The sequence below is a fragment of the Anomaloglossus baeobatrachus genome, chromosome 4 (genome assembly GCF_048569485.1).
Source record: "Anomaloglossus baeobatrachus isolate aAnoBae1 chromosome 4, aAnoBae1.hap1, whole genome shotgun sequence".
Lineage (NCBI taxonomy): Eukaryota > Metazoa > Chordata > Amphibia > Anura > Aromobatidae > Anomaloglossus > Anomaloglossus baeobatrachus.
In genome coordinates, this window is record NC_134356.1 from 219319346 (window position 1) to 219344325 (window position 24980).

Below are 24980 nucleotides of genomic sequence, written 5' to 3' on the forward strand. Positions count from 1 at the left end.
GTTTGCTTAGCCTTATTTATTTCCTCAGGAACTGCTGCAGGTTATAGAGAATCTGAAACAACTTCTGATTAAAAAAAGTCAAGAAAATCTCGACATGGAGGCAACAATCCGGAAGGAAGTCTGTGATGACATGATGGAACTCATGCAGCAGCAGAAGACTCAGTTCAGGTAAGGCCAAGTGTTAGGTATTTTTAAGGATGTTCTTTGCTAATGTACCATCTTTAAAATCTCTCTTTATTCCTCTGAAGTGAGACAATGGAAGATGAGCGAGAACTACTGGAAGAGATGTATGATGGTAGACTGGAAAACCTGAAGGAATCTCTTACGAACTATTACAAGCGGGAGCTGGAGGTGCGTTTTTTAAGTCTGGATGAGTACAATTGCAGAGATAAGAACTGTGGGAGAGGTTTCTTTCCTTCCATATGTATGTATCTTCACCTTCCCACCAGAGAGAGAGATTGGAATTATCACCTGTGCAATACTATGGAAATCCTGAAGACCTGCACTGCTAGTGGGCCTTGAGGACTGGAGTTGTGGCACACTACTTTAGCGTGTCTACTGCAGTAGAACTTTTATTTCTGCTCATCTTGACCAATACATGAGTGTAACTTAAAGGGGAAAATAAGGTGAAGTCTTTAAAATGTCTGGCAGGTTCACGCCACATCTCAGCACCAGCTGTATACCCTGTGTAGGGTTTATAGTTAAAGGAGTTGTCCGACATTAGCTTAACAAAAATTTTTGAGTTTATCTGTGCTGTATTGTCATATAAATCACACCTACATTGTTATTTTCTGTTTTCTAACTTTTGTTCCTCTTGAATTATACCTTTTATTCTCTGCAGCTTCTTGTTTACATTCAGATCCAGCAAACATGACCACTTCCTGTGCAAAACCTCAGTCAGAGCTGTCACTGCCCAGCCTCAGTGTCCAGCCCCTCCCCAGTGTCCAGCCTCGCCCCCTGCCCGCCCCCTGCACACACAGTCCCTGTCAGTATATTCTTCCCCAGCACCTGACCTGGTATCACTACAGCATTGCAAATAACAGCCTCACATCGGGGTCTGCACCGCACACATATGTCTCTGCACACGCACACACATGGCTCTGCACCGTACACATGGCTCTGCACACGCATGGCTCTGCACCGTACACATGGCTCTGCACCGTACACATGGCTCTGCACCGTACACATGGCTCTGCACCGTACACATGGCTCTGCACCGTACACATGGCTCTGCACCGTACACATGGCTCTGCACCGTACACATGGCTCTGCACACGCATGGCTCTGCGCTGTACACATGGCTCTGCACCGTACACATGGCTCTGCACCGTACACATGGCTCTGCACACGCATGGCTCTGCACCGTACACATGGCTCTGCACCGTACACATGGCTCTGCACCGTACACATGGCTCTGCACCGTACACACATGGCTCTGCACCGTACACACATGGCTCTGCACCGTACACATGGCTCTGCACATGCATGGCTCTGCACCGTACACACATGGCTCTGCACCGTACACACATGGCTCTGCACACGCATGGCTCTGCACTGTACACGCACACACATGGCTCTGCACACGCACACACATGGCTCTGCAACCCCCCCATCCCCATCGGGAACACATGTGGAGTACATACTCACCCGTCCTCGGTCCCCGCCGCTCCTGCACGTTCGTCCGCTGTCTGTGCTCTCTTCAGCACAGTAGTGACGTCACCGCTGTGCTGCAGAGCGCACAGACAGCGGGAGGGACAGTGACTTCTCATCAGCACATTCAAATGTACCGGCATCGGTGATCTGTGATGCCGGTACATTTGAATGTGCGATCCTGGGCAGGGGGCCCGGTGCTGGAGCTGACACTACGGCAGCTGCCGCCAGGCCCCGCCCCCAAATCACGGACCCCACAGCAGTGCAGGGGGAGGTTACTGGAGGTGCAGGGGAATGTGTGGGAGGGTGCAGGGAAGGGGGGCGGTGACTCCTCGCACTGTAGTCGCCCAGCAGGGAGGTGACATGCTGCTCCACATTTGCATGTCAACATGGCCCTGCCCATGTAGACGTGCAAAGACCGGAAGCAGCAAAATCGCGGCAGGAGCGGTCACATGACCGCTCTGAGCCGGGGGAGAGGGGGCTGACAGCGGGGCAGGTAAGTGGTCTCTATCTACTTACCTGCCCCAATGTAGCCCAATAGGGAAATAAAAAAAAAAGTCAAAGAAGCCGGATAACCCCTTTAAAGATTGGGCAGATTGGTATATCGGGTGCATAGAAGGATATTTACTATGGTGCATGATGAAGGTCTGCTCAGAGCCAATGTCTTTGCATCTCGAAAATGGCATCTGAGACACTGAAGGCTTCCTTTATAGAACGGCTAAGCACCTTCTCCTACAGTATACACTCCCTATAAATGTGTGAGAACCCCCACCCTGTCCATAGAACAGTATCCTTATTCCCCGGCTAATAAATGTTCAGGGTACTGGCATTGCAGGGAATACCTAGACCATGACTACTGCTATAGCAACCCAGCAGAGCTAGGACCCAGTGACAGCTTCCCAGCTCGGTAGATCTACACCAATGGACGAGTATCTGTGCCGTGACCAAGAGGCAGTCTCCGAGACATGTAAGAAAGATCTGCTGGGAGACAGCTTGTACGAGCCCCTGCAGCAATTCCTGCTACAATGTTCTCTGATCGTCACCCCCTCGGCTCTAGGATGACATGGCAAGATGGCGATGGCCAGCCTGAGTTTCACAGCACCTAGCAGGTCGCCTGCCATCATCCTGCGGTGTCCCCTTTCTCATGCGGAGTCTTCAGGCCTCCGGGGGAGAGAACTATCAGGATGGTGTACAGGAGCTCTGCTCCAGCACATCTGCTCAGGGTATGAGATTAGCTACCAAGTGTAATGTGTAAACCCAATAGTCAAATGTCCCAAACTTTTTGTTCATAGTGTATATAAGGAATTTTACTCCTTTAGTATGGTCATACTGGAACTTTTATCTATCAGCTCAAAACTAGTCATTCATCATTCATCATTTCAGTGTATCACATATCATCTGTATAATTCATCAGTTTTTATTTTTTAAATCCTCATGTAAAATATCCTTTGCTTTTAATGATACACCTAAAGATCGAAAAACTAGTACAATGTCATACAAATAATGCTTGTTTTTTTTTTTGTTATCTAGGATCGAGATGAACGCATTCAGGAACTAGAGGCGGCTCTGGAGGAGGCTGCGGATACAACCTCTGTGCCATTAGACACAAGCATTAATAAAAAGGATAATGCTCCTCTCCGTAGGTCAAAGCGTATTGCAACCAGTGAATCATCTGATTTGATCAGATTCAAACAGGAAATTTTAGATTTGAAAGCAGAATTACGTTCAAAGAATGAAGGTAAGTTTTGATGACTGTGCATCCTACATTCACCGCTTTAATCCATGATACTGAGAAATACTCTAAGGCTGGAATCTCACTTATGCGTGTAAAATCGGTCCGATTCTCATGCTGGAAAGTCGGACGATTTTAGTTCACATTGCACACTGACAGCACACTGATGAAATCAGTTTTTACCCTCCGCATGTGCTATTCATGTACTCTTATGTACAGGAGCATTCACATTATTCTCTGCTACTTGCTAGAAATCTATTGAGAAAAACTGATGTCACTAGGATGGTGTATGTGCTGTCCGTGTGACATCCGTTTTTTTCACGCACCCATTGACTTGCATTGAAGAGACTCGCGTGAGAAACTCACCAAAACGCAGCAAATTTTTTTTTTTCTTCAGTCTGATTTGGACTGAGAAAAAAAATAGCGGATGGGAGCTTCCTCATTGATTTAACATTGGTCCGAGTGCAATGCGAGATTTTCTCACATTGCACTCGTGCGAGTTAATCGCAAGTGTAAAGCCGGCCTATCAGAGGATCTAAATTATACATATACTCATTGGATTAAATTACCATGGTCATTGTAATAAAAAAAATTACGTGTGTGTGTGTGATAGATATTAGTATGTATATGTAATATATTAAATTAGTTAAAATACTTTTCTTTGTCGCTCCATTGGGAGACCCAGACAATTGGGTGTATAGCTACTGCCTCCGGAGGCCACACAAAGCATTACACTTTAAAAAGTGTAACCCCTCCCCTCTGCCTATACACCCCCCGTGCATCACGGGCCCATCAGTTTTTAGCTTTGTGTTGAAGGAGGCACACATGCACACAATGCTCCACATTTTAGTCAGCAGCAGCTGCTGACTATTTCGGATGGAAGAAAAGAGGGCCCTTTACAGGGCTCCCGGCATGCTCCCTTCTCACCCCACTGAGTCGGCGGTGTTGTTAAGGTTGAGGTACCCATTGCGGGTACAGAGGCTGGAGCCCACATGCCGCTTTCCTTCCCCATCCCTTAGGGGCTCTGGGTGAAGTGGGATCCTATCCGGTCATCCAGGCACTGGGACCGGGCTCCCTCCGCAGCCCCTGGTGGTATCTGCCGGACAGGAGACTGAGTATCGTCAGGGACAAGGCCCTGCAACTACAGGTACTCTGTGTCCCCTTTGGGACGGTGCATGGAGCACCTGGGCCTCGGACGCTGCAGCGCATGCAGTGTTGGTTTTTTGTACGGGACTACCGCGCCGACCATGCCTGCTGGCCGGCCGCGGTTTCTACTTTAGTCCCCGGCTTTTGCGGCCTAGTACATTAAACGCCCGCCCACAGGCCTGCCAGTCAGGGGCAAGGGCGGGACGGTCGGGCTGACGCCGACAGTGAGGGCTGGAGCACACATTGCTGTCCTCCTCCCCCCTCACTAATCCCTATGGGGCACCAGATTCCCGCACTTTTGTAAAGTCCGCCCACGGCTCCCTCCTCCCCTGTGAACGCCGACAGCCATGTTTTAACACATCCTGCCGGTGGAGGACGTCTGCTGCAGCTCTGGGAGACCCGAGGCTAGGAATCTGGTGGCCACACACCGCTGGAGCGGTTGGTAAGCCACACCGGTTACCGGTGCTGGTCCCCCTAGGGTGCTGAACTGTATATAGATACATTATATAGTATACTTTTCCGGTTCAGCTGTATTGTTAACTTGTGGCTATATACCCTCAGTGATCACGCTCCTGGGAGACAACAGCATGTCGTTCACAAGGAGCAAGGGGGCCAAGGCACAGGGTTATTTTGCAACCTGTACCTATTGTGCGGCTATGTTACCTGCAGGTTCCACCTACCCTCACTGTGAGCAATGCTCGGCCCCTGTGGCACTCGCTCAGCCGGAGCCTGAGGCACTAGGGGGTCCCTCGGCCCAGGTAGAACCACCGGCCCCCCCTGTCCAGATGGCAGGGACAGAGTTTGCTGTTTTAGCTGACAAACTCTGAGTCGCTTTCTCATTCCATGACTCAGTCTATGGATAAATGGTCTGCTAAGTTTCTAGAGGTTTTGCAGTCCAGACCAGCCCTTACACAGGCCCCCGGGCACTGCGGGATCACCCCCAGGCCCCTCTCGGTCTGCGACTAAGCGTGTTCCTGGTGTGACCTCTAGTTATTACGTGCAGGACTCCGGCACGGACCGTAGTCCCAGACCAGCTAAGCGGGCTCGCTTAGAATCTTCCCCGACTTCTTCACGCAGTTCGGGGTCTCAGCTTGAGGATTCTCTAGAGGAGGAGGCGGAGGTCGCAGCTCAGGACTCTGATCCTGACGTTGCGCTCAATCTGGATACACCTGAAGGGGACGCCATAGTAAATGATCTTATAGCATCCATCAACCAGGTGCTAGATCTGTCTCCCCCAACTCCGCCTACAGAGGATTCTGCTTCACAACAGGAGAAACACCAGTTTAGGTTTCCTAAACGTACACGGAGTGCTTTCTTTGATCACTCTAACTTTAGAGATGCTGTCCAGAAGCACAGGGCTTTCCCGGACAAGCGCTTTACTAAACGCCTTAATGACACACGTTACCCCTTCCCCGCTGACGTGGTTAAGGGTTGGGCTCAGTGTCCCAAGGTGGATCCTCCAGTCTCTAGACTGGCGGCTAGATCCGTAGTAGCAGTGGCTGACTGTGCATCGCTCAAGGATGCCACGGACAGGCAGATAGAGCTACTACTGAAATCCATCTATGACGCCATAGGCGCATCTTTTGCCCCAGCCTTTGCAGCAGTGTGGGCACTCCAGGCTATCTCAGCTTGTCTGACTGAGATTAATGCGGTCACCCGTACCGCTGCGCCACAAGTAACGTCTTTGACTTCTCAGGCGTCAGTATTTGCATCCTACGCCATGAATGCTGTCCTGGACTCGGCTAGCCGTACAGGGGTTGCATCAGCCAATTCTGTGGCAGTCCGCAGGGCCATGTGGCTACGCGAATGGAAGGCAGACTCTGCTTCCAAAAAGTTCTTGACCGGTTTGCCTTTTTCTGGCGACCGACTGTTTGGCGAGCGATTGGATGAAATTATTAAGCAATCCAAGGGAAAGGACTCTTCCTTACCCCAACCCAAACCAAACCGACCTCAGCAACGGAAAGTTCAAGCGAGGTTTCGGTCCTTTCGGCCCTCAGCCAGATCCCAACCCTCCTCGTCCAACAGACCACAGAAGAGCCAGAGGAACTCTTCTGCATGGCGGTCTAAGTCACGTCCTCCAAAGACCGCTGGAGGCACAGTCTCCAAGGCGGCCTCCTCATGACTTTCGGCCGCCCCAAACCGCATCCTCGGTCGGTGGCAGGCTCTCCCGCTTTTGCGACGCCTGGTGGCCACATGTCCAAGACCGATGGGTGAGGGACATTCTGTCTCACGGTTACAGAATAGAGTTCGGCTCTCGTCCTCCGACTCGTTTTTTCAGGACATCTCCGCCCCCCGAGCGGACCGTTGCGCTTTTTCAGGCGGTGGACACTCTGAAAACAGAAGGAGTGGTGATCCCCGTTCCACTTCAGGAACGCGGTCGCGGTTTTTACTCCAATCTGTTCGTGGTGCCAAAAAAGGACGGCTCATTCCGTCCCGTTTTGGACCTAAAATTGCTCAACAGACATGTGACAACCAGGAGGTTTCGCATGGAATCCCTCCGATCTGTCATCGCTTCGATGTCCCAAGGAGACTTCCTAGCATCAATCGACATCAAAGATGCCTATCTCCATGTGCCGATCGCTCAAGAGCATCAACGCTTCCTGCGTTTCGCCATCAGGGACGAACACCTTCAGTTTGTGGCACGGCCTTTCGGCCTGGCGACAGCCCCACGGGTCTTCACCAAGGTCATGGCATCCGTCGTAGCGGTCCTTCACTCTCAGGGCCACTCGGTGATCCCTTACCTAGACGATCTCCTAGTCAAGGCACCCTCACGGGTGGCTTGTCAACACAGTCTGACCGTTGCTCTGGAGACTCTCCAGAGGTTCGGGTGGATCATCAATTTTCCAAAGTCAAAATTGTCTCCGACCCAGTCACTGACGTACCTCGGAATGGAGTTTCATACTCTCTCAGCGATGGTCAAGCTGCCGCTGGACAAACAGCGGTCGCTGCAGACAGGGGTGCGATCCCTTCTTCAGGGACAGTCGCACCCCTTGAGGCGCCTCATGCACTTCCTGGGGAAGATGGTGGCAGCAATGGAGGCAGTTCCATTTGCGCAATTTCATCTGCGTCCACTCCAATGGGACATTCTCCGCAAATGGGACAAGAGACCGACGTCCTTGGACAGGAACGTCTCTCTGTCTCTGGAAGCCAAGACCTCTCTTCAGTGGTGGCTTCTTCCCACTTCTCTGTCGAAAGGAAAATCCTTTCTGCCCCCATCCTGGGCTGTGGTCACGACGGACGAGAGCCTGTCAGGATGGGGAGCGGTTTTTCTCCACCACAAGGCTCAGGGAACCTGGACTCCGATAGTCTTCCCTTCAGATCAATGTTCTGGAGATAAGGGCAGTGTATCTAGCCCTCAAGGCGTTCCATCGGTGGCTGGAGGGCAGGCAGATCCGCATACAGTTGGACAACGCCACGGCGGTTGCGTACATCAACCACCAGGGCGGCACTCGCAGTCGTCAAGCCTTCCAAGAAGTCCGGCGGATTCTGCTGTGGGCGGAGGTCACAGCCTCCACCATCTCCGCGGTTCACATTCCGGGCGTAGAAAACTGGGAAGCAGACTTCCTCAGTCGCCAGGGCATGGACGCGGGGGAATGGTCTCTCCACCCGGACGTGTTTCAAGAGATCTGTTGCCGCTGGGGAACGCCGGACGTCGATCTCATGGCGTCTCGGCACAACATCAAGGTCCCGGCATTTATGGCACGGTCTCAGGACCACAGAGCTCTGGCGGCGGACGCCTTAGTTCAGGATTGTTCGCAGTTTCAACTGCCTTATGTATTCCCTCCTCTGGCAATGCTGCCCAGAGTGTTGCGCAAGATCAGGTCCGACTGCCGCCGCGCCATCCTCGTCGCTCCAGATTGGCCGAGGCGGTCGTGGTACCCGGATCTGTGGCATCTCACGGTGGGGCAACCGTGGGCGCTCCCAGACCGACCAGACTTGCTATCTCAAGGGCCATTTTTCCATCTGAATTCTGCGGCCCTCAACCTGACTGTGTGGCCATTGAGTCCTGGCTCTTAGCGTCCTCAGGGTTGTCTCATGATGTCATTGCCACTATGAGACAGGCCAGGAAGCCAACGTCAGCCAAGATCTATCACAGAACTTGGAGGATCTTCTTAGCCTGGTGCTCTGAGAGGGGGTTTATCCCCTGGCCGTTTGCCTTACCCAGGTTTCTTTCCTTCCTTCAATCGGGATTGGACAAGGGTTTGTCTCTCTGCTCTCTCAAAGGTCAAGTCTCGGCGCTTTCCGTGTTTTTTCAAAAGCGTCTAGCCAGGCTTCCGCAGGTACGCACGTTCCTGCAGGGATTTTGCCACATAGTCCCACCTTACAAGCGTCCGCTGGAACCCTGGGATCTCAACATGGTTCTACGGGCTCTTCAAAAACCACCTTTTGAGCCGCTGCGGGATGTCTCTCTATCACGTCTTTCGCAGAAGGTGGCATTTCTAGTGGCGGTTACTTCACTCCGTAGAGTGTCAGCTTGCAGCGCTGTCATGCAAAGGCCCTTTCCTGGTTTTTCACCAGGATAAGGTGGTTCTGCATCCGGTCCCGGACTTTCTCCCTAAGGTGGTGTCCACTTTTCATCTCAATCAGGATATTTCCTTGCCTTCATTTTGCCCTCATCCAGTTCACCAATGTGAAAAGGATTTGCATTTGTTAGATCTAGTGAGAGCACTCCGGATCTACGTGTCTCGCACGGCGCCCCTGCGCCGCTCTGATGCGCTCTTTGTCCTTGTCGCTGGCCAGCGTAAGGGGTCGCAGGCTTCCAAGTCTACCTTGGCTCGGTGGATCAAGGAACCGATTTTTGAAGCCTATCGTTCTTCTGGGCTTCCGATTTCTTCAGGGCTGAAAGCCCATTCTACCAGAGCCGTAGGTGCGTCCTGGGCATTGCGGCACCAGGCTACGGCTCAGCAGGTGTGTCAGGCGGCTACCTGGTCGAGTTTGCACACCTTTACGAAACACTATCAGGTGCATGCCTATGCTTCGGCAGATGCCAGCCTAGGTAGGCGAGTCCTTCAGGCGGCGGTTGCCCACCTGTAAGAGGGGGCCGTTTTACGGCTCTTTTTATCGAGGTATTACTTTACCCACCCAGGGACTGCTTTTGGACGTCCCAATTGTCTGGGTCTCCCAATGGAACGACAAAGAAGGGAATTTTGTTTACTTACCGTAAATTCCTTTTCTTCTAGCTCCTATTGGGAGACCCAGCACCCGCCCCTGTTCCCTTCGGGCTGTTTGTTCTTTTGTGTACACATGTTGTTCATGTTGAATTGTTTTTTTTGGTTCATGGTTTCAGTTCTCCGAACATCCTTCGGATTGAATTTACCTTAGACCAATTTATAAGTTTTCCTCCTTCCTGCTTTGGCACCAAAACTGATGGGCCCGTGATGCACGGTGGGTGTATAGGCAGAGGGGAGGGGTTACACTTTTTAAAGTGTAATGCTTTGTGTAGCCTCCGGAGGCAGTAGCTATACACCCAATTGTCTGGGTCTCCCAATAGGAGCTAGAAGAAAAGGAATTTACGGTAAGTAAACAAAATTCCATTCTTTAATCATTTTATGGTCTGAAAATCCCATCCGAGATTAAGGGACTAATGCAGGGGTGGGGAACCTTTTTTTTCTGTCTGGGGCCATTTGAACATTTTTACCATCATTCGGGGGTCGCACAACTTGAAAATTACCCTACTATATTTTGTCAATTATTTCACTGTGGTGGCTGGAGCTGCTTCTCTGTGGTGCAGCTGTGATATTACGTGATATTGATCTTGTTGCTTCTCACAACTGCTTTACCAGGTTTGTGTCGCCTGGGACTGCTAAGTGCATATACATCACAATAAATGCTGCAGGTTTATACATCACTGGAGATGCTGGGGGCATATACATCACAGTGGAGGGCTGAGAGGAATATACATCTCTGGGAAGCATAGACATGACTGGGGAGGCTGGGCTTCATAGACCTCACGGTAGACATTGAGGGCATATACATCACTGGGGAGGGCTGGGAGGAATATACATTGCTAGGGAAGCTGGGGGGCATAAACCTCTCTGGGGGTATATAAATCAGTAGAGGGCACAGACATAGTTGGGGGGCACACACCTCTGGTTGTATATACAGCACTGGGGGGCACATAGAGGCCCTGGGGAGGTTGGCGGGGCAAACACAAGAGACCTGGAGTAGGGGCACACACAGAAGCCTGGGAAGGCCTGGAAGGGCACACACAGGCCTAAAGAGACTGGAGGGGCACACACAGAGATCTGGGGAGGCTGGAGGGGCAGCTGCTCCTTTCCTGTAAGACTAGGACACTGCAGGCTTACCCCGCCTATAAAGTAATCTTCCAGTGTATGCATGGATGAGCCTAGATTGTATGGGCTCCTTCCAGGTTGGTTGGTGTGCATTGTGTAGAGGGTTTAAAGGGCCAGCAGCCAGCAAGATGTGGCTGCCGCCCGAGCACTACGGTCCCTAGGAATCTGCTCAGGAGCAGCATATAAAAGGTCATCGCGTACCACATGCGGCCCGCTAGCCGGAGGTTCTCCACCTCTGGACTAATGAATTTCTCCTGTGTAAAATTATACTCCGTTATATTGGCACATTTATAATGAACTGTAACTTGTACGTAATCTATCCCAAGATGGTGACCCCATCCTTTGGAAGCGGAAACCGCTTGGTACAGGAGCTACGAAGTATGGACCTCTTTGTACTTGCTAGTGCCCACATTATCCTGTGGACGCTGAATGCAGCAGGAACCGATGTTCAAAGAAACCAGAGAGCGCAGTTCCCAACCCACATCATATGGTCTGACTACAGACGATGAGATAATAGAACGGTCACATATACATGACATCTGAAGTCTGTGCATAGGATACCCCCTACAGGATAATGTGTGACTGATAGTATATCTGATGTTCTGCACTAATCGTATAATATACACCAATCACATGTTTTCCTGTACATCCATGATGTAGCCAGGTTCAGATTCCTAGCAATCTGGAGCAGGAGTCCGGATTGCTAGGAATAATATTTCATGCCTGCGGTTTCACCCTGCGTTTGATCACCATATTTTGACAGCTATAACGGTTTTATTTCTTTGTCGCTCCATTGGGAGACCCAGACAATTGGGTGTATAGCTTCTGCCTCCGGAGGCCACACAAAGTATTACACTTAAGTGTAAAGCCCCTCCCCTTCTGCCTATACACCCCCCGTGCATCACGGGCTCCTCTGTTTTTATGCTTTGTGCGAAGGAGGCTGACATCCACGCATAGCTCCACATCTTAGTCAGCAGCAGCTGCTGACTAGGTCGGATGGAAGAAAAGAGGGCCCATAACAGGGCCCCCAGCATGCTCCCTTCTCACCCCACTCTGGTCGGCGGTGTTTGTTAAGGTTGAGGTACCTATTGCGGGTACATAGGCAGGAGCCACATTCTGTTTTCCTTCCCCATCCCTTAAGGGCTCTGGGTGAAGTGGGATCCTAATCGGTCTCCAGGCACTGGGACCGTGCTCCCTCCGCAGCCCCTGGGGAATCTGCTGGACAGGAGCCGGGTATCGTCAGGGACAAGGCCCTGCTACTGTGAGGTACTCTGTGTCCCCTTGGGGACCGCGCATGGAGCGCTTGTGCCATTACACACTGCAGCGCTGCTGGGTGTGTTAGTGCGCCGGGGACTACCGCGCCGACCGTGCTTATTTGCCGGCCGCGCTTATAACTTTAGTCCCCGGCTTTTGCGGCCTAGTAGCGCATATTCCCGACCCCAGGCCTGCCAGTCAGGGGAAGGGCGGGACGCTGCACAGGACGTCAGCGCTGAGGGCTGGAGCATACTTTGTATCCTCCTCCCCCCTCACTGAGCACCGTGGGGCACCAGATTCCCGCACTTTCTAGGGCACGCCCACGGCCCCCTCCTCCCCACAGAACGCCGGCAGCCATTCCTGTCAGCACTTCTGACACTGGAGAGGAGAGACAACACGGCTCTGGGAGGCCCAGGCAGGGAATCTGGTGATCACACAACCGCTTTGAGCTTATACCCTCCTGGATTGTACTCAGAGGAGACAACAGCATGTCGTCCGCAAAAAGCAAGGGTGCCAAAGCACAGGCTTACTTTGCAACCTGTACCTCATGTGCGGCTATACTACCGGCAGGTTCCACCGACCCTCATTGTGTGCAATGCTCGGCCCCTGTGGCACTTACTCAGCCGGAGCCTCTGCTACAGGTGGCCCAGGTGGAACCACCTGCTCCCACTGTCCAGGTGACAGGGACGGAGTTTGCAGTATTTGCTGACAAACTTTCTGAGAGTATGGAGAAATGGTCTGCTAAGATACTAGAAGCCTTGCAGTACAGACCGGTAACTCAGGCCACGGGCACGGTTGAATCATTGACCCCAGGCCCCCCTCATTTGGAGCAACAAAGTGCTCCTGGGGTGACTCATAGGTCCCAGGATGAGGTCTCTGACACGGACCGCAGTCCCAGGCCGCCTAAGCGGGCTCGCTGGGAAATTCCCTCGACTTCATCACACTGCTCAGGGTCTCAGCAGGAGGACTCTCTGGACGATGAAGCTGAGGTAGCAGATCAGGATTCTGATCCTGAGGCCGCTCTCAACCTAGATACACCTGATGGTGACGCCATAGTGAATGACCTTATAGCGACCATCAATCAAATGTTGGATATTTCTCCCCCAGCTCCTCCAATTGAGGAGTCAGCTTCTCAGCAGGAGAAATTCCGTTTCAGGTTTCCCAAGCGTACAATGAGTACGTTTCTGGATCACTCTGACTTCAGAGAGGCAGTCCAGAAACACCGAGCTTGTCCAGATAAGCGTTTTTCCAAGCGCCTTAAGGATACACGTTATCCCTTCCCCCCCTGACGTTGTCAAGGGCTGGGCTCAGTGTCCCAAGGTGGATCCTCCAGTCTCCAGACTGGCGGCTAGATCCATAGTTGCAGTGGAAGATGGGGCTTCACTCAAAGATGCCACTGACAGACAGATGGAGCTCTGGTTGAAATCCATCTATGAAGCTATCGGCGCGTCTTTTGCCCCAGCATTCGCAGCCGTATGGGCACTCCAAGCTATCTCAGCTTGTCATGCGCAGATTAATGCAGTCACACGTACGTCTGCTCCGCAAGTGGTGTCCTTAACCTCTCAGGCGTCGGCGTTTGCGTCCTACGCCATTAATGCTGTCCTGGACTCTGCGAGCCGTACGGCGGTAGCATCCGCCAATTCGGTGGCAGTACGCAGGGCCATGTGGCTACGTGAATGGAAGGCAGACTCTGCTTCCAAAAAGTTCTTAACCGGTTTGCCATTTTCTGGCGACCGCCTGTTTGGTGAACGATTGGATGAAATCATTAAACAATCCAAGGGAAAGGACTCATCCTTACCCCAGTCCAAACCAAACAGACCTCAACAACGGAAGGTACAATCGAGGTTTCGGTCCTTTCGGTCTTGACTTTCGGCCTCCTCACACAGCATCCTCGGTCGGTGGCAGGCTCTCCCGCTTTTGCGACGCCTGGCTGCCACAGGTAAAAGACCGTTGGGTGAGAGACATTCTGTCTCACGGTTACAGGATAGAGTTCAGCTCTCGTCCTCCGACTCGGTTCTTCAGAACATCTCCGCCCCCCGAGCGAGCCGATGCTCTTCTTCAGGCGGTGGGCACTCTGAAGGCAGAAGGCGTGGTGATCCCTGTTCCTTTTCAGCAACAGGGTCACGGTTTTTACTCCAACTTGTTCGTGGTGCCGAAAAAGGACGGATCCTTCCGTCCTGTTCTGGACCTAAAACTGCTCAACAAACACGTAAAAACCAGGCGGTTCCGGATGGAATCGCTCCGCTCCGTCATCGCCTCAATGTCCCAAGGAGATTTCCTAGCATCAATCGACATCAAAGATGCTTATCTCCACGTACCGATTGCACCAGAGCATCAGCGCTTCCTGCGTTTCGCCATAGGGGACGAACACCTTCAGTTCGTGGCACTGCCTTTCGGCCTGGCGACGGCCCCACGGGTCTTCACCAAGGTCATGGCAACAGTAGTAGCAGTTCTGCACTCTCAGGGACACTCGGTGATCCCTTACTTAGACGATCTGCTAGTCAAGGCACCCTCCCAAGTGGCATGCCAACACAGCCTGGACATTGCTCTGGAGACTCTCCAGAGTTTCGGGTGGATCATCAATTTTCCGAAGTCAAATCTGACACCGGCCCAATCACTGACATATCTTGGCATGGAGTTTCATACTCTCTCAGCGATAGTGAAGCTTCCGCTGGACAAACAGCGTTCACTACAGACAGGGGTGCAATCTCTCCTTCAAGGTCAGTCACACCCCTTGAGGCGCCTCATGCACTTCCTAGGGAAGATGGTAGCAGCAATGGAGGCAGTTCCTTTTGCGCAGTTTCATCTGCGTCCACTTCAATGGGACATTCTCCGCAAATGGGACAGGAAGTCGACGTCCCTCGACAGGAACGTCTCCCTTTCTCAGGCAGCCAAAACTTCCCTTCGGTGGTGGCTTCTTCCCACTTCATTGTCGAAGGGGAAATCCTTCCTACCCCCATCCTGGGCGGTGGTCACGACGGACGCGAGTCTGTCAGGGTGGGGAGCGGTCTTTCTCCACCACAGGGCTCAGGGTACTTGGACTCAGCCAGAGTCCTCCCTTCAGATCAATGTTCTGGAGATAAGGGCAGTGCATCTTGCCCTGAAGGCGTTCCAGCCGTGGCTGGAAGGCAAGCAGATCTGAATTCAGTCGGACAACTCCACAGCGGTGGCATACATCAACCACCAAGGCGGAACACGCAGTCGGCAAGCCTTCCAGGAAGTCTGGCGGATTCTGCTATGGGTGGAAGCCACAGCCTCCACCATATCCGCAGTTCACATCCCGGGCGTAGAAAACTGGGAAGCAGACTTTCTCAGTCGCCAGGGCATGGACGCAGGGGAATGGTCCCTTCACCCGGACGTGTTTCAGGAGATCTGTTGCCGCTGGGGGATGCCGGACGTCGACCTCATGGCGTCCCGGCACAACAACAAGGTCCCGACATTCATGGCACGGTCTCAAGATCACAGAGCTCTGGCGGCAGACGCCTTAGTTCAGGATTGGTCGCAGTTTCAACTCCCTTATGTGTTTCCTCCTCTGGCACTGTTGCCCAGAGTGTTACGCAAGATCAGGTCCGACTGCCGCCGCGCCATCCTAGTCGCTCCACACTGGCCGAGGAGGTCGTGGTACCCGGATCTGTGGCATCTCACGGTGGGCCAACCGTGGGCACTACCAGACCGACCAGACTTGCTGTCTCAAGGGCCGTTTTTCCATCTGAATTCTGCGGCCCTCAACCTGACTGTGTGGCCATTGAGTCTTGGATCCTAGCGTCTTCAGGGTTATCTCAAGAGGTCATTGCCACTATGAGACAGGCTAGGAAACCAACGTCCGCCAAGATCTACCACAGGACGTGGAGGATATTCTTATCTTGGTGCTCTGATCAGGGGTTTTCTCCCTGGCCATTTGCCTTGCCCACTTTTCTTTCCTTCCTTCAATCCGGATTGGAAAAAGGTTTGTCGCTCGGCTCCCTTAAGGGACAAGTCTCAGCGCTCTGTGTTTTTTCAGAAGCGCCTAGCCAGACTTCCACAGGTACGCACGTTCCTGCAGGGGGTTTGTCACATAGTCCCTCCTTACAAGCGGCCGTTAGAACCCTGGGATCTGAACAGGGTGCTGATGGCTCTTCAGAAGCCACCTTTCGAGCCAATGAAGGATATTTCTCTCTCACGCCTTTCGCAGAAAGTGGTCTTCCTAGTAGCAGTCACATCACTTCGGAGAGTGTCTGAGCTAGCAGCGCTGTCATGCAAAGCCCCTTTCCTGGTGTTTCACCAGGACAAGGTGGTTCTGCGTCCAGTTCCGGAATTTCTCCCTAAGGTGGTATCCCCCTTTCATCTCAATCAGGATATCTCCTTACCCTCTTTTTGTCCTCATCCAGTTCACCAATGTGAAAGGGATTTGCACTTGTTAGATCTGGTGAGAGCACTCAGACTCTACATTTCTCATACGGCGCCGCTCGGATGCACTCTTTGTCCTTGTCGCTGGCCAGCGTAATGGGTCACAGGCTTCCAAATCAACCCTGGCTCGGTGGATCAAGGAACCAATTCTCGAAGCTTACCGATCCTCTGGGCTTCCGGTTCCCTCAGGGCTGAAGGCCCATTCTACCAGAGCCGTGGGTGCGTCCTGGGCTTTGCGGCACCAGGCTACGGCTCAGCAGGTGTGTCAGGCAGCTACCTGGTCGAGCCTGCACACTTTCACGAAACACTATCAGGTGCATACCTATGCTTCGGCAGATGCCAGCCTAGGTAGGCGAGTCCTTCAGGCGGCGGTTGCCCACCTGTAGGAAGGGGCCGTTTTACGGCTCTCTTACGAGGTTTTATTTTACCCACCCAGGGACTGCTTTTGGACGTCCCAATTGTCTGGGTTTCCCAATGGAGCGACAAAGAAGGGAATTTTGTTTACTTACCGTAAATTCCTTTTCTACTAGCTCCAATTGGGAGACCCAGCACCCGCCCCTGTTCCCTTCGGGCTGTTGTTCTTTGTGTACACATGTTGTTCATGTTGAATGGTTTCAGTTCTCCGAAATTTCTTCGGATTGATTTTATTTTAAACCAATTTATAAGTTTTCCTCCTTCCTGCTTTTGCACCAAAACTGAGGAGCCCGTGATGCACGGGGGGTGTATAGGCAGAAGGGGAGGGGCTTTACACTTTTTCAGTGTAATACTTTGTGTGGCCTCCGGAGGCAGAAGCTATACACCCAATTGTCTGGGTCTCCCAATTGGAGCTAGAAGAAAAGGAATTTACGGTAAGTAAACAAAATTCCCTTCATTCCTGCTGACAGTCCCTTGAGAGCTTGTTTTTTGCGGGATGCGTTGACGTTTGTCATTTTTGGGCACATAATGATTTTTGATCGCTTCCTGTTCCAATTTTTGGGAGGCAGAATGAACAAAAAACAGCAATTCAGAAATGTATTCTTTCTCGGGTCAGTACAATTACTGCGATGCCACATATTTGCATATTAACCTATGTATTTTTTTTCTGCCGCTTTTACACTAACTATTTTTATAGGGAAGAAAAAATGTTTTTGCATCACTCTATTCTAAGAGCTGTAGCTTTTTATTTTTTCTCTGATTGCTCTGTGTGGCAGCTTGTTTTTTTTTTTTTATGTGGGACAAGATGACTTTCAGCTAAACCATTTTTACTTTTTTGATTGCTCTTTATTTCACCTTTTTCCCAGTGGTAGGATGAAAAAGTTTTTTATTTTTTTTTACTGCTCACTGAAGGAGTTAAATAGTATTTTTGTTTCTCTTTATTAAAAAAATGTCCCTTTTTATGGGACTTTTATTAGTCTGATCGCTGGTATAATGCACATGGTTAACAGAGAGGTGAGAGAAGGAGCGGCACTCCCTCTCACAATCTTCTAAATGCCGTGATCACTATTAATCACGACATATAGAAGATATCACAGGGATATCCTAACCGGGTCCTGATACTGTTGCCAGTCACAACTAGAGTTCTGGCGCCTACAGAACTCAGGGGTCCATATGCTAGCCTAACTGTCGACCGTAAGCAAACAAAGCCCAGAAAGTGCCAATTTTTATTTGCAGTTGGTTGTTGGGAACAGATCAAAACACATATTTCAAACTGCATGCTATAGTTTACTTGCAATGATTGTTTTAGCACCAGGACCTTATCATGGCTCAGACTACATTCCCTCGTGCCTGGGTAGTCTGATACTACCTCTTCTTAGAAAAGCAGTTTTGTCTATAGACACAGTGTATATACAGAGCATGGTGTGGGCAGGAGGCAGCTTTCTCAGCTCTGCTGCATTGCTAAAACTAAATTATTGTGTCAGAAGCGCTGCACCCAGTAAACCAAGTGATACATCTTTGGAATCGGGGTCTCTCTTCCTACATTATGCTGCTCTGAGATGTAGCAATAACCTGGTGACATTTTTAATTTTGAACCTCTTGTTACTATTAATCTATTACAGAAATAGGAAGCCTTAAGGCAATTCAAGAGCCACCTGCATCTGCCAGAACCTTTACAGCTGATGTAGATAGGAAAATTCAAGATGGGCAAAAGGTAAGTGCTATATTTGTGGATGGTGTGTGAATTGGCAAATACACTGTATACAGATGCCAACATGCTGGAAAGTTTAGTTATTTATGTATCCTATGAATGTCAGAAAATATCCAATTGTGGGAGAGAAACATTTGAAGGTGAACTCTGGCATTCAACTGATGATGAGGAATCGACAACACCAAGTGTAGAAAATGTTTTCTAATTTGATACATAGTAGGAAAGCAACTACTTAAAGGGGTTATGCCATGATTATAGGGAGTCTAAACCTTGAAATGCAAATTAAATATTTCTGTAGGGGATTTGGCCCCGCGATATCCAGTATCTCTATTTCAAAGGCAACTGCATGCTCGGAATGGGAAAACATACTGTGTGTAGGAGCATCAGAATGTGTAGGGGCAGCTGTTGACCAAGTAACATTTAGGTATGTTATACTTAAAGGGAATCTGTCAGCAGGTTTTTGCGCCCCCATCGAGAGCAGCATACTGTAGAGGAAGAGAACTTGATTCCAGCAATGTGTCACTTACTGAGCTGTTTGCTTTCATTTTGATAAAATCAATGTTTTCTCTGCTGCAGATCTAGCAGTTATACAGAGCTCATGAATATACTGGACTACCTGGCAGCATGCCAAGTAGTCCTGTAATGATAATCTACTGCTGGTTAATCAGTTATTTTATCAACACTACACCTAGCAGCCCAGTAGGTGACATGCTGCTGGACTCAGGGTCTCAACCACTACGTTATGCTGCTCTCACATTAGGTGGCAAAAACCTGCTGACAGATTCCCTTTTTAAGGCTGAATAATGGTAGAAGTATAACGTTATAAAAAGCAAAAGGTTAGCTTCTACTGATAAGAATACAAGTTATAAGCCCTATCAAAACATGCAGTAGCAGCTAGTTAACATACTTAAAGGGAATCTGTCAGGTGATTTTCTAGTACAATACTAATGTTATCTTTAAATAGGGCTTAAAGACCTTTTCAGGATCAGTAACGTTTATACCTGTACATTACACGTGTTTCTTATTTTAAGCTCCGTAGCATTCAGTGTGATGTAGTAGCTAGTCAAGTATATGTAAATACAAACTGCATATGCCCTGCTCCTAGTGCATTCACTGCTGAGACGTGGGAGGGAGTATGGATGGAGTAGCAGTGCAAATTCAGTTCAGTAACACTGATGCCAGCACTGAGGGGGAGCAGGGCATATGCAGTTTGTATTTACATATGCTTGACTAGCTATAACGTCACACTGAATCCTATGGAGCTTAACACAAGATAACAGGATAACGTACAGATATATAAAAGTTACGGATCCTGAAATGTCTCCTAAGCCCTATTTAAAGATAACATTAGTATTGTATTATAAAATCATCTGACAGGTTCCCTTTTATTTGTGCTCAATATAAAATAATTTAATATTGATTTAGAATTAATTTTAGCCTTTTGGTTTGGCCTTCCACAACAGTCACTGTGTCCCACTTGGCCCTGTGGAAAACTGAATTGCCCACCCGTTTAACATACCATCATAGGACATCCAGTAGCTGTGGTTAATAGCTCAGGCCCATTACCCAGACTCTAATATGGGGCCGGTGATTCCTCCTGTTGTATAGGCTAGTCCTTGAGTATCGCCACACCAAATGTGGCTCAACGTTCTGCTGTGAATATGCCCTTAATTCTGCAAAGGATATTAGAAGAATGCTAGTGGCTGCCATGCAAAGTATATAACTGCATCCTTTAGGATCAAAAGTGAAATATTTTTTAGCTTTTTTTTTTCCAGTTCAACATCAAAGGTCCTCTTTAAGGACTTGGCATGGCTGTGTATTCGTGGTGGGATACTTCCTTTGACCCGTTGTGGGGCTACCTAGTTTTTCCTGCCAAGAGCAACGGGGGGGGGGGGGGGGGGCGCAGCTGCTTTTTAAAAAGGGGGTTGCCCTTTGTGCATGCTAAATAAATAAGGAGGTCAAGAAGACTTTCTTCTCTCATTTGTTAGTAATATATGTTGGGTCTAAACCTTTTCTCATTTATCGGCTCACTACATTCATATTGTGGGGATCAAAGTCTGTATTTTAAGGCTGTAAATGTTTCCTATATTTTACTTTTCCAGCAGTATTTTCTGGGCTCTCATCACAAGTGCACAGATTTTCAGCACACAAGAGCTCTTTGGGTAACCATCTTAATTGTCTGCTTTCACCTTTCCCTCACCATAAGGTTCTGGGGAGCAACTATGGTTCCATTGCTTTGCAGTCCTTTCCTGTCCTTGCTTTGCTTGCACTTCAGCTGTATTAATGGGGGCCCCATGTTTTCTGGATCTAGATTTCTACGTTCTAGAATAGTGCAGCGTGTTAATCCACATTTTAAGTTGTACTCTTTTACAATTTCTCCACCGTAACAAGCAAAAGATGTTTCAGAGAACTGGGGACTCCAATTTGTAATTGGAAATGATCCAAAAAACAATCCACATGACAGATTGTGACTTTCTAAGCAAATTGCTTGCTCTCCAGAATCTGATGTATTCATGCTTTCACCTGCTTCCTTCCTTTCCTACTGGGTGACAGTCGTAGGGTAGATCTGGGGTGGAAGACTTCTAGTGGTGGGTTAGTGCTTATCGAAAAAGGATATTCTTTTAACCTATCTTCCTTTTTTCTCCCTCTAACAGAACATCAGGATGTTACGCACAGAAATTCAGAAATTTGGTGCCTCCTTACAGCAGGTTGATAGGGCATGCTGCCATACGACTGGAGCAGAGAAACTGAGACAGGCACTGTCTGGCTGTGATGACATCTTGTCTAGACAGGTTGGTTGCCATCTGTGTGTATTCCAGCAACTGAAATCAATAATCTGATAATGTATGAGCCATGTGCGTCAAAGCATTGAACTATGCCTAAATATGCAGCAGTTTATGGTGCGTGGTAGCATTTTTTTTATTTTTTCTTCTCCTGACAGCAGCTGATGCCGGCTATATTACCTAGCCATAACTGAGCTCCAATCATTGCTGCTAACCATTTAAATGCCATTGTCATTCTGACAGTAGCATTTAAAGGGCTTATTAACTACTTTTCACAATCCCTTCTCAGGCCCTATGTCTGCCCTCTGTAAAATAGCACTTCTGCTCACTTCACTTCCAGCGATGTCTACACTGCTTTATGCCGACTGATCCCTGCGGCCAACCTCTCCTACGGATGTAATTTGATATTCGGACAAAGTGAGAGCAGCACTCACTTCACTATCTCCGGATGTGTCTTATTTGCCCAAAGGAGGGGAGAGAGAAGGCAGCGCTGATTGCAGGGATCATATGACATGATACCTGGGAGAGGCAGTGCAAACATTGCTGGAATTACACCTGGAGGTATGTGGTGGTGTTTTGTTTTTGCTCTTCTTCTTCTTTTTTTTTTTTTTTTTTTTTTTTTTTTTTGGGGGGGGGGGGGGGGGGGGCACAAATGTTGCGGGCGGGGAGGGCGCTGTGGCTCGAGCGGTGGGCCGGATCCGGGGACTCGAGCGGCGCTCCTCGCCCGTGAGTGAAAGGGGAGTAGTTTGGTTTGGGGATTTGGTCCGTGACGCCACCCACGGGTTGTGGTGAGGTTGGAGCACCACCGCTGCTATTGACGGGGATCCCGGGAGCGATGGCAGGCAGCAGCTGGGATGTTTCTCTCCACTCCGTGGGTAGGGGGGTTGGTGGTCCCGGTTCCCGGAGAGGTGACGGGGAGGCAGGGTTGGCAAGGTGCAGGGTCGCTTGGACTGCGCAGCGCGGTGCCGGACGGCACGGTAGTACTCACTCAGCCACAAATGGATGCAAGTCTCTGGTAAAACAAACGGCTGGATGGACAGGTCCCGCAGCCGGCTGCTGTGGTTTCTCCCGGACGGTTGGTGGTGGCTGCCTTTCCCTGCACCTTTTGTTTATCTTCAGTCCCGATGGCTTCCCACCGGTAACCTGCTCCCCAGCGTGTATATGGGCTGGAGGAGCCCTTTTGCCCGCAGGCTCTGGACCTGGGAACTCTAGCTGTGGCGGTAGGTGTATTTCCCTTGTGCTGTTTGGACGGTTGCCTTCAATCGGGTCTTGGCTGTTTGGAAACCCCTGGGGTTCCGGTCACTAACGGATTTGACCTGTTTAACGGCGACTCCAAGCTTGGTCGGGGTCCGCAGGCCCTGCCGGTTTGTGCTGGCTTCACTTCGCTCCCCGGTTCGGTACCGGCGGGCCACCGCCCGTCCCTGGTCCTACGGTTCCGCGTCGATCTGCCTCTCCTGCAGACGGCCACCACCGTCTGCTAACCTTGCTCTCGGTGCCCGGGCCACGTACCCGGACACAGTCAGTTTTCTCCTCTACTACCACTTCCCTAACTTCACTCTACACTTCACTCGAGCTCTGCCCGAGCTTAACTGACTACAGTTTCCCGCCTCCAGGACTGTGAACTCCTCAGTGGGTGGGGCCAACCGCCTGGCTCCACCCCACCTGGTGTGGACATCAGCCCCTGGAGGGAGGCAACAAGGATTTGTCTGACTGATGTGCCTATCTCGGGGTGGGGGTGTTGTGCTGTAGTACCTGTGACGACCTGGCTAGTCCAGGGCGCCACACAAACATAGGGATTGAGGAGGGTTTGTCAGATTTAGTGGACAACCCCTTTAAATGGCATGGTTGCTGATATTTGCGTACATTGGCTTCCATCTTTATGACTCATTTATGGGCTACCATAGCTGATGAATGCATGTTGCTGCCACTTAGTTGCTCCTGTAGACTGTGTCTACTATGTCTGGGTGTCCACCTGCAGAAAGTGTATAGTCCCGAAAATGGTGCAATACAGAGCACACAGTGACAGTCTGCACCATTACAGTCAATGGCCCCTTCGGCGTATTTGTCTAAAATTCGTTTTGCGGGGGGGGGGTGTTGAATGGAATTTCCAACAGGACCACTGAACGTAGGTAATACCGCAGAGTGAAAGCGGCCTAAAGCACACCTCTGCAATAATCTTGCTGTATGATTAGCATCTTGACATGCCACACCTGTGAGGTGGATAGGTTGTCTCTACAGAGAAGTGCTCACTAACACAGTATTAGACAAATTTGTGAACAATATTTCAGAGAAAAAGACATTTTGTGGACATAGAAAATGTCTTAAATCTTTCAGTTCAGACAAAGGGGAGGGAAAAAGTCTTAAAAACGAAACAAGAACGGGATCACACTCTCTCTCGCGCACACCAATCGATTGATTCTCTTTGGCCAGATTACAAGCTGCAACTGTGGATCTCGTAAAGCAGATCAGACCCGCTTTCTGCTCATCTGTGTGTAGATAAATCAGTTGGAGAATCTTCATAACTAGACAGTTGTGCTTTTTAGGGTTCTGTGATAGCGGATATGGCCATTAATCTCATCTATATCTCCCTGCTGTCCAAGATGGGGCAATCAAAGGAAGAACCAAATTAGTTTGCACACATTTCTATTTTATGTTATTATATGTGTGCAATAAGTCTAGTTTCTATTGTCTATTACATTCTAATGAAAATTTTACATCACTTTATTAGGAAAAGACTTTAGCAGAGCTGCAAAACAACATGGTTCTGGTGAAGATGGACCTGAGAAAGAAGGCAATTTGCATTGCAGAGCAGTACAATACTGTGCAAAGACTACAAGGAACATCTGTTCTAAAACGTACGTGCAACAATGAGAATCTCCAACCAACCCAAAGCTCAGAGAAGAGGCCCTTTCTCCGCAACCTCCTGTCCAGGACTCCTGGACAAAAAGCATTACTGGAGAACGGCCCTTACAGCCGCGTTCTGCGAGCGCGCAGATCCCCTGTACTGAAGACGATTGCTTTTGGTACCAAGTACTGAATTCTGTCTGCTGCTAAAGGACTCTGAAAGAGCGTTGTTTTGCTGCTGTTGTGGCAGTGACTGTATATACATTTATATATCCACAGGCTGTATATTGTCAGTAGGGATGGGACTAGTATGGGTGTGTAAGACTATGCAGTAAGTTTTGTATGTGTATGACTGCAATACCACTTTAGATCTTCATTGTCCCATATGTTATGCTCTTGTTTGTAATGACACATTTTGTGGCAAGTTTAACTGGTTTTAAGCTTTTTTCTTTTTTTTTTTTTTCAATTTTGAAGTTGAGGCGGTTTACAAGTGCAATATTCATCATGTATTATTTTTGAGCTGTTGCAAATAAATCACAGTTCGCTGTGGGAAATTTCAGTTTCCACAATGTTTGTAGTTGCATAGCTTCCTGATGTTTTGTGGGTCTGAGAGTTCTGGCTGAGGCCTTAGGCTATGTGCCCACGGGAGCTCGTACCTGCGGATGTATCTGCAGGTACGGACGCAGGTTTACTGCAGCTGCCCGCCGGCATCCGCAGCTATTTTTAGCTGCGGTAGCACAGCGGAATAGCTGTGGGAAACATGCGGA

General features: G+C 49.8%; 1 protein-coding gene across 3 annotated transcripts in view; it reads left to right on the top strand.

Moving 5' to 3' along the window:
* The window catches only part of KIF20A (kinesin family member 20A), a 129150-nt gene extending 104376 nt beyond the window's left edge, over window positions 1-24774 (top strand). The window contains exons 14-20 of one of the 3 annotated variants that reach the window (XM_075344667.1): window positions 29-168; window positions 249-351; window positions 3181-3388; window positions 18498-18589; window positions 20689-20748; window positions 21241-21378; window positions 24098-24774. In XM_075344667.1, the coding sequence (XP_075200782.1) occupies window positions 29-168; window positions 249-351; window positions 3181-3388; window positions 18498-18589; window positions 20689-20748; window positions 21241-21378; window positions 24098-24406 (1050 nt within the window). In that variant the 3' untranslated portion in view covers window positions 24407-24774. The remainder of the gene's footprint in view (window positions 1-28; window positions 169-248; window positions 352-3180; window positions 3389-18497; window positions 18590-20688; window positions 20749-21240; window positions 21379-24097) is intronic. The other 2 variants (XM_075344668.1, XM_075344669.1) reach the window with 2 other exon arrangements.
* Window positions 24775-24980: the final 206 nt, after the last annotated feature.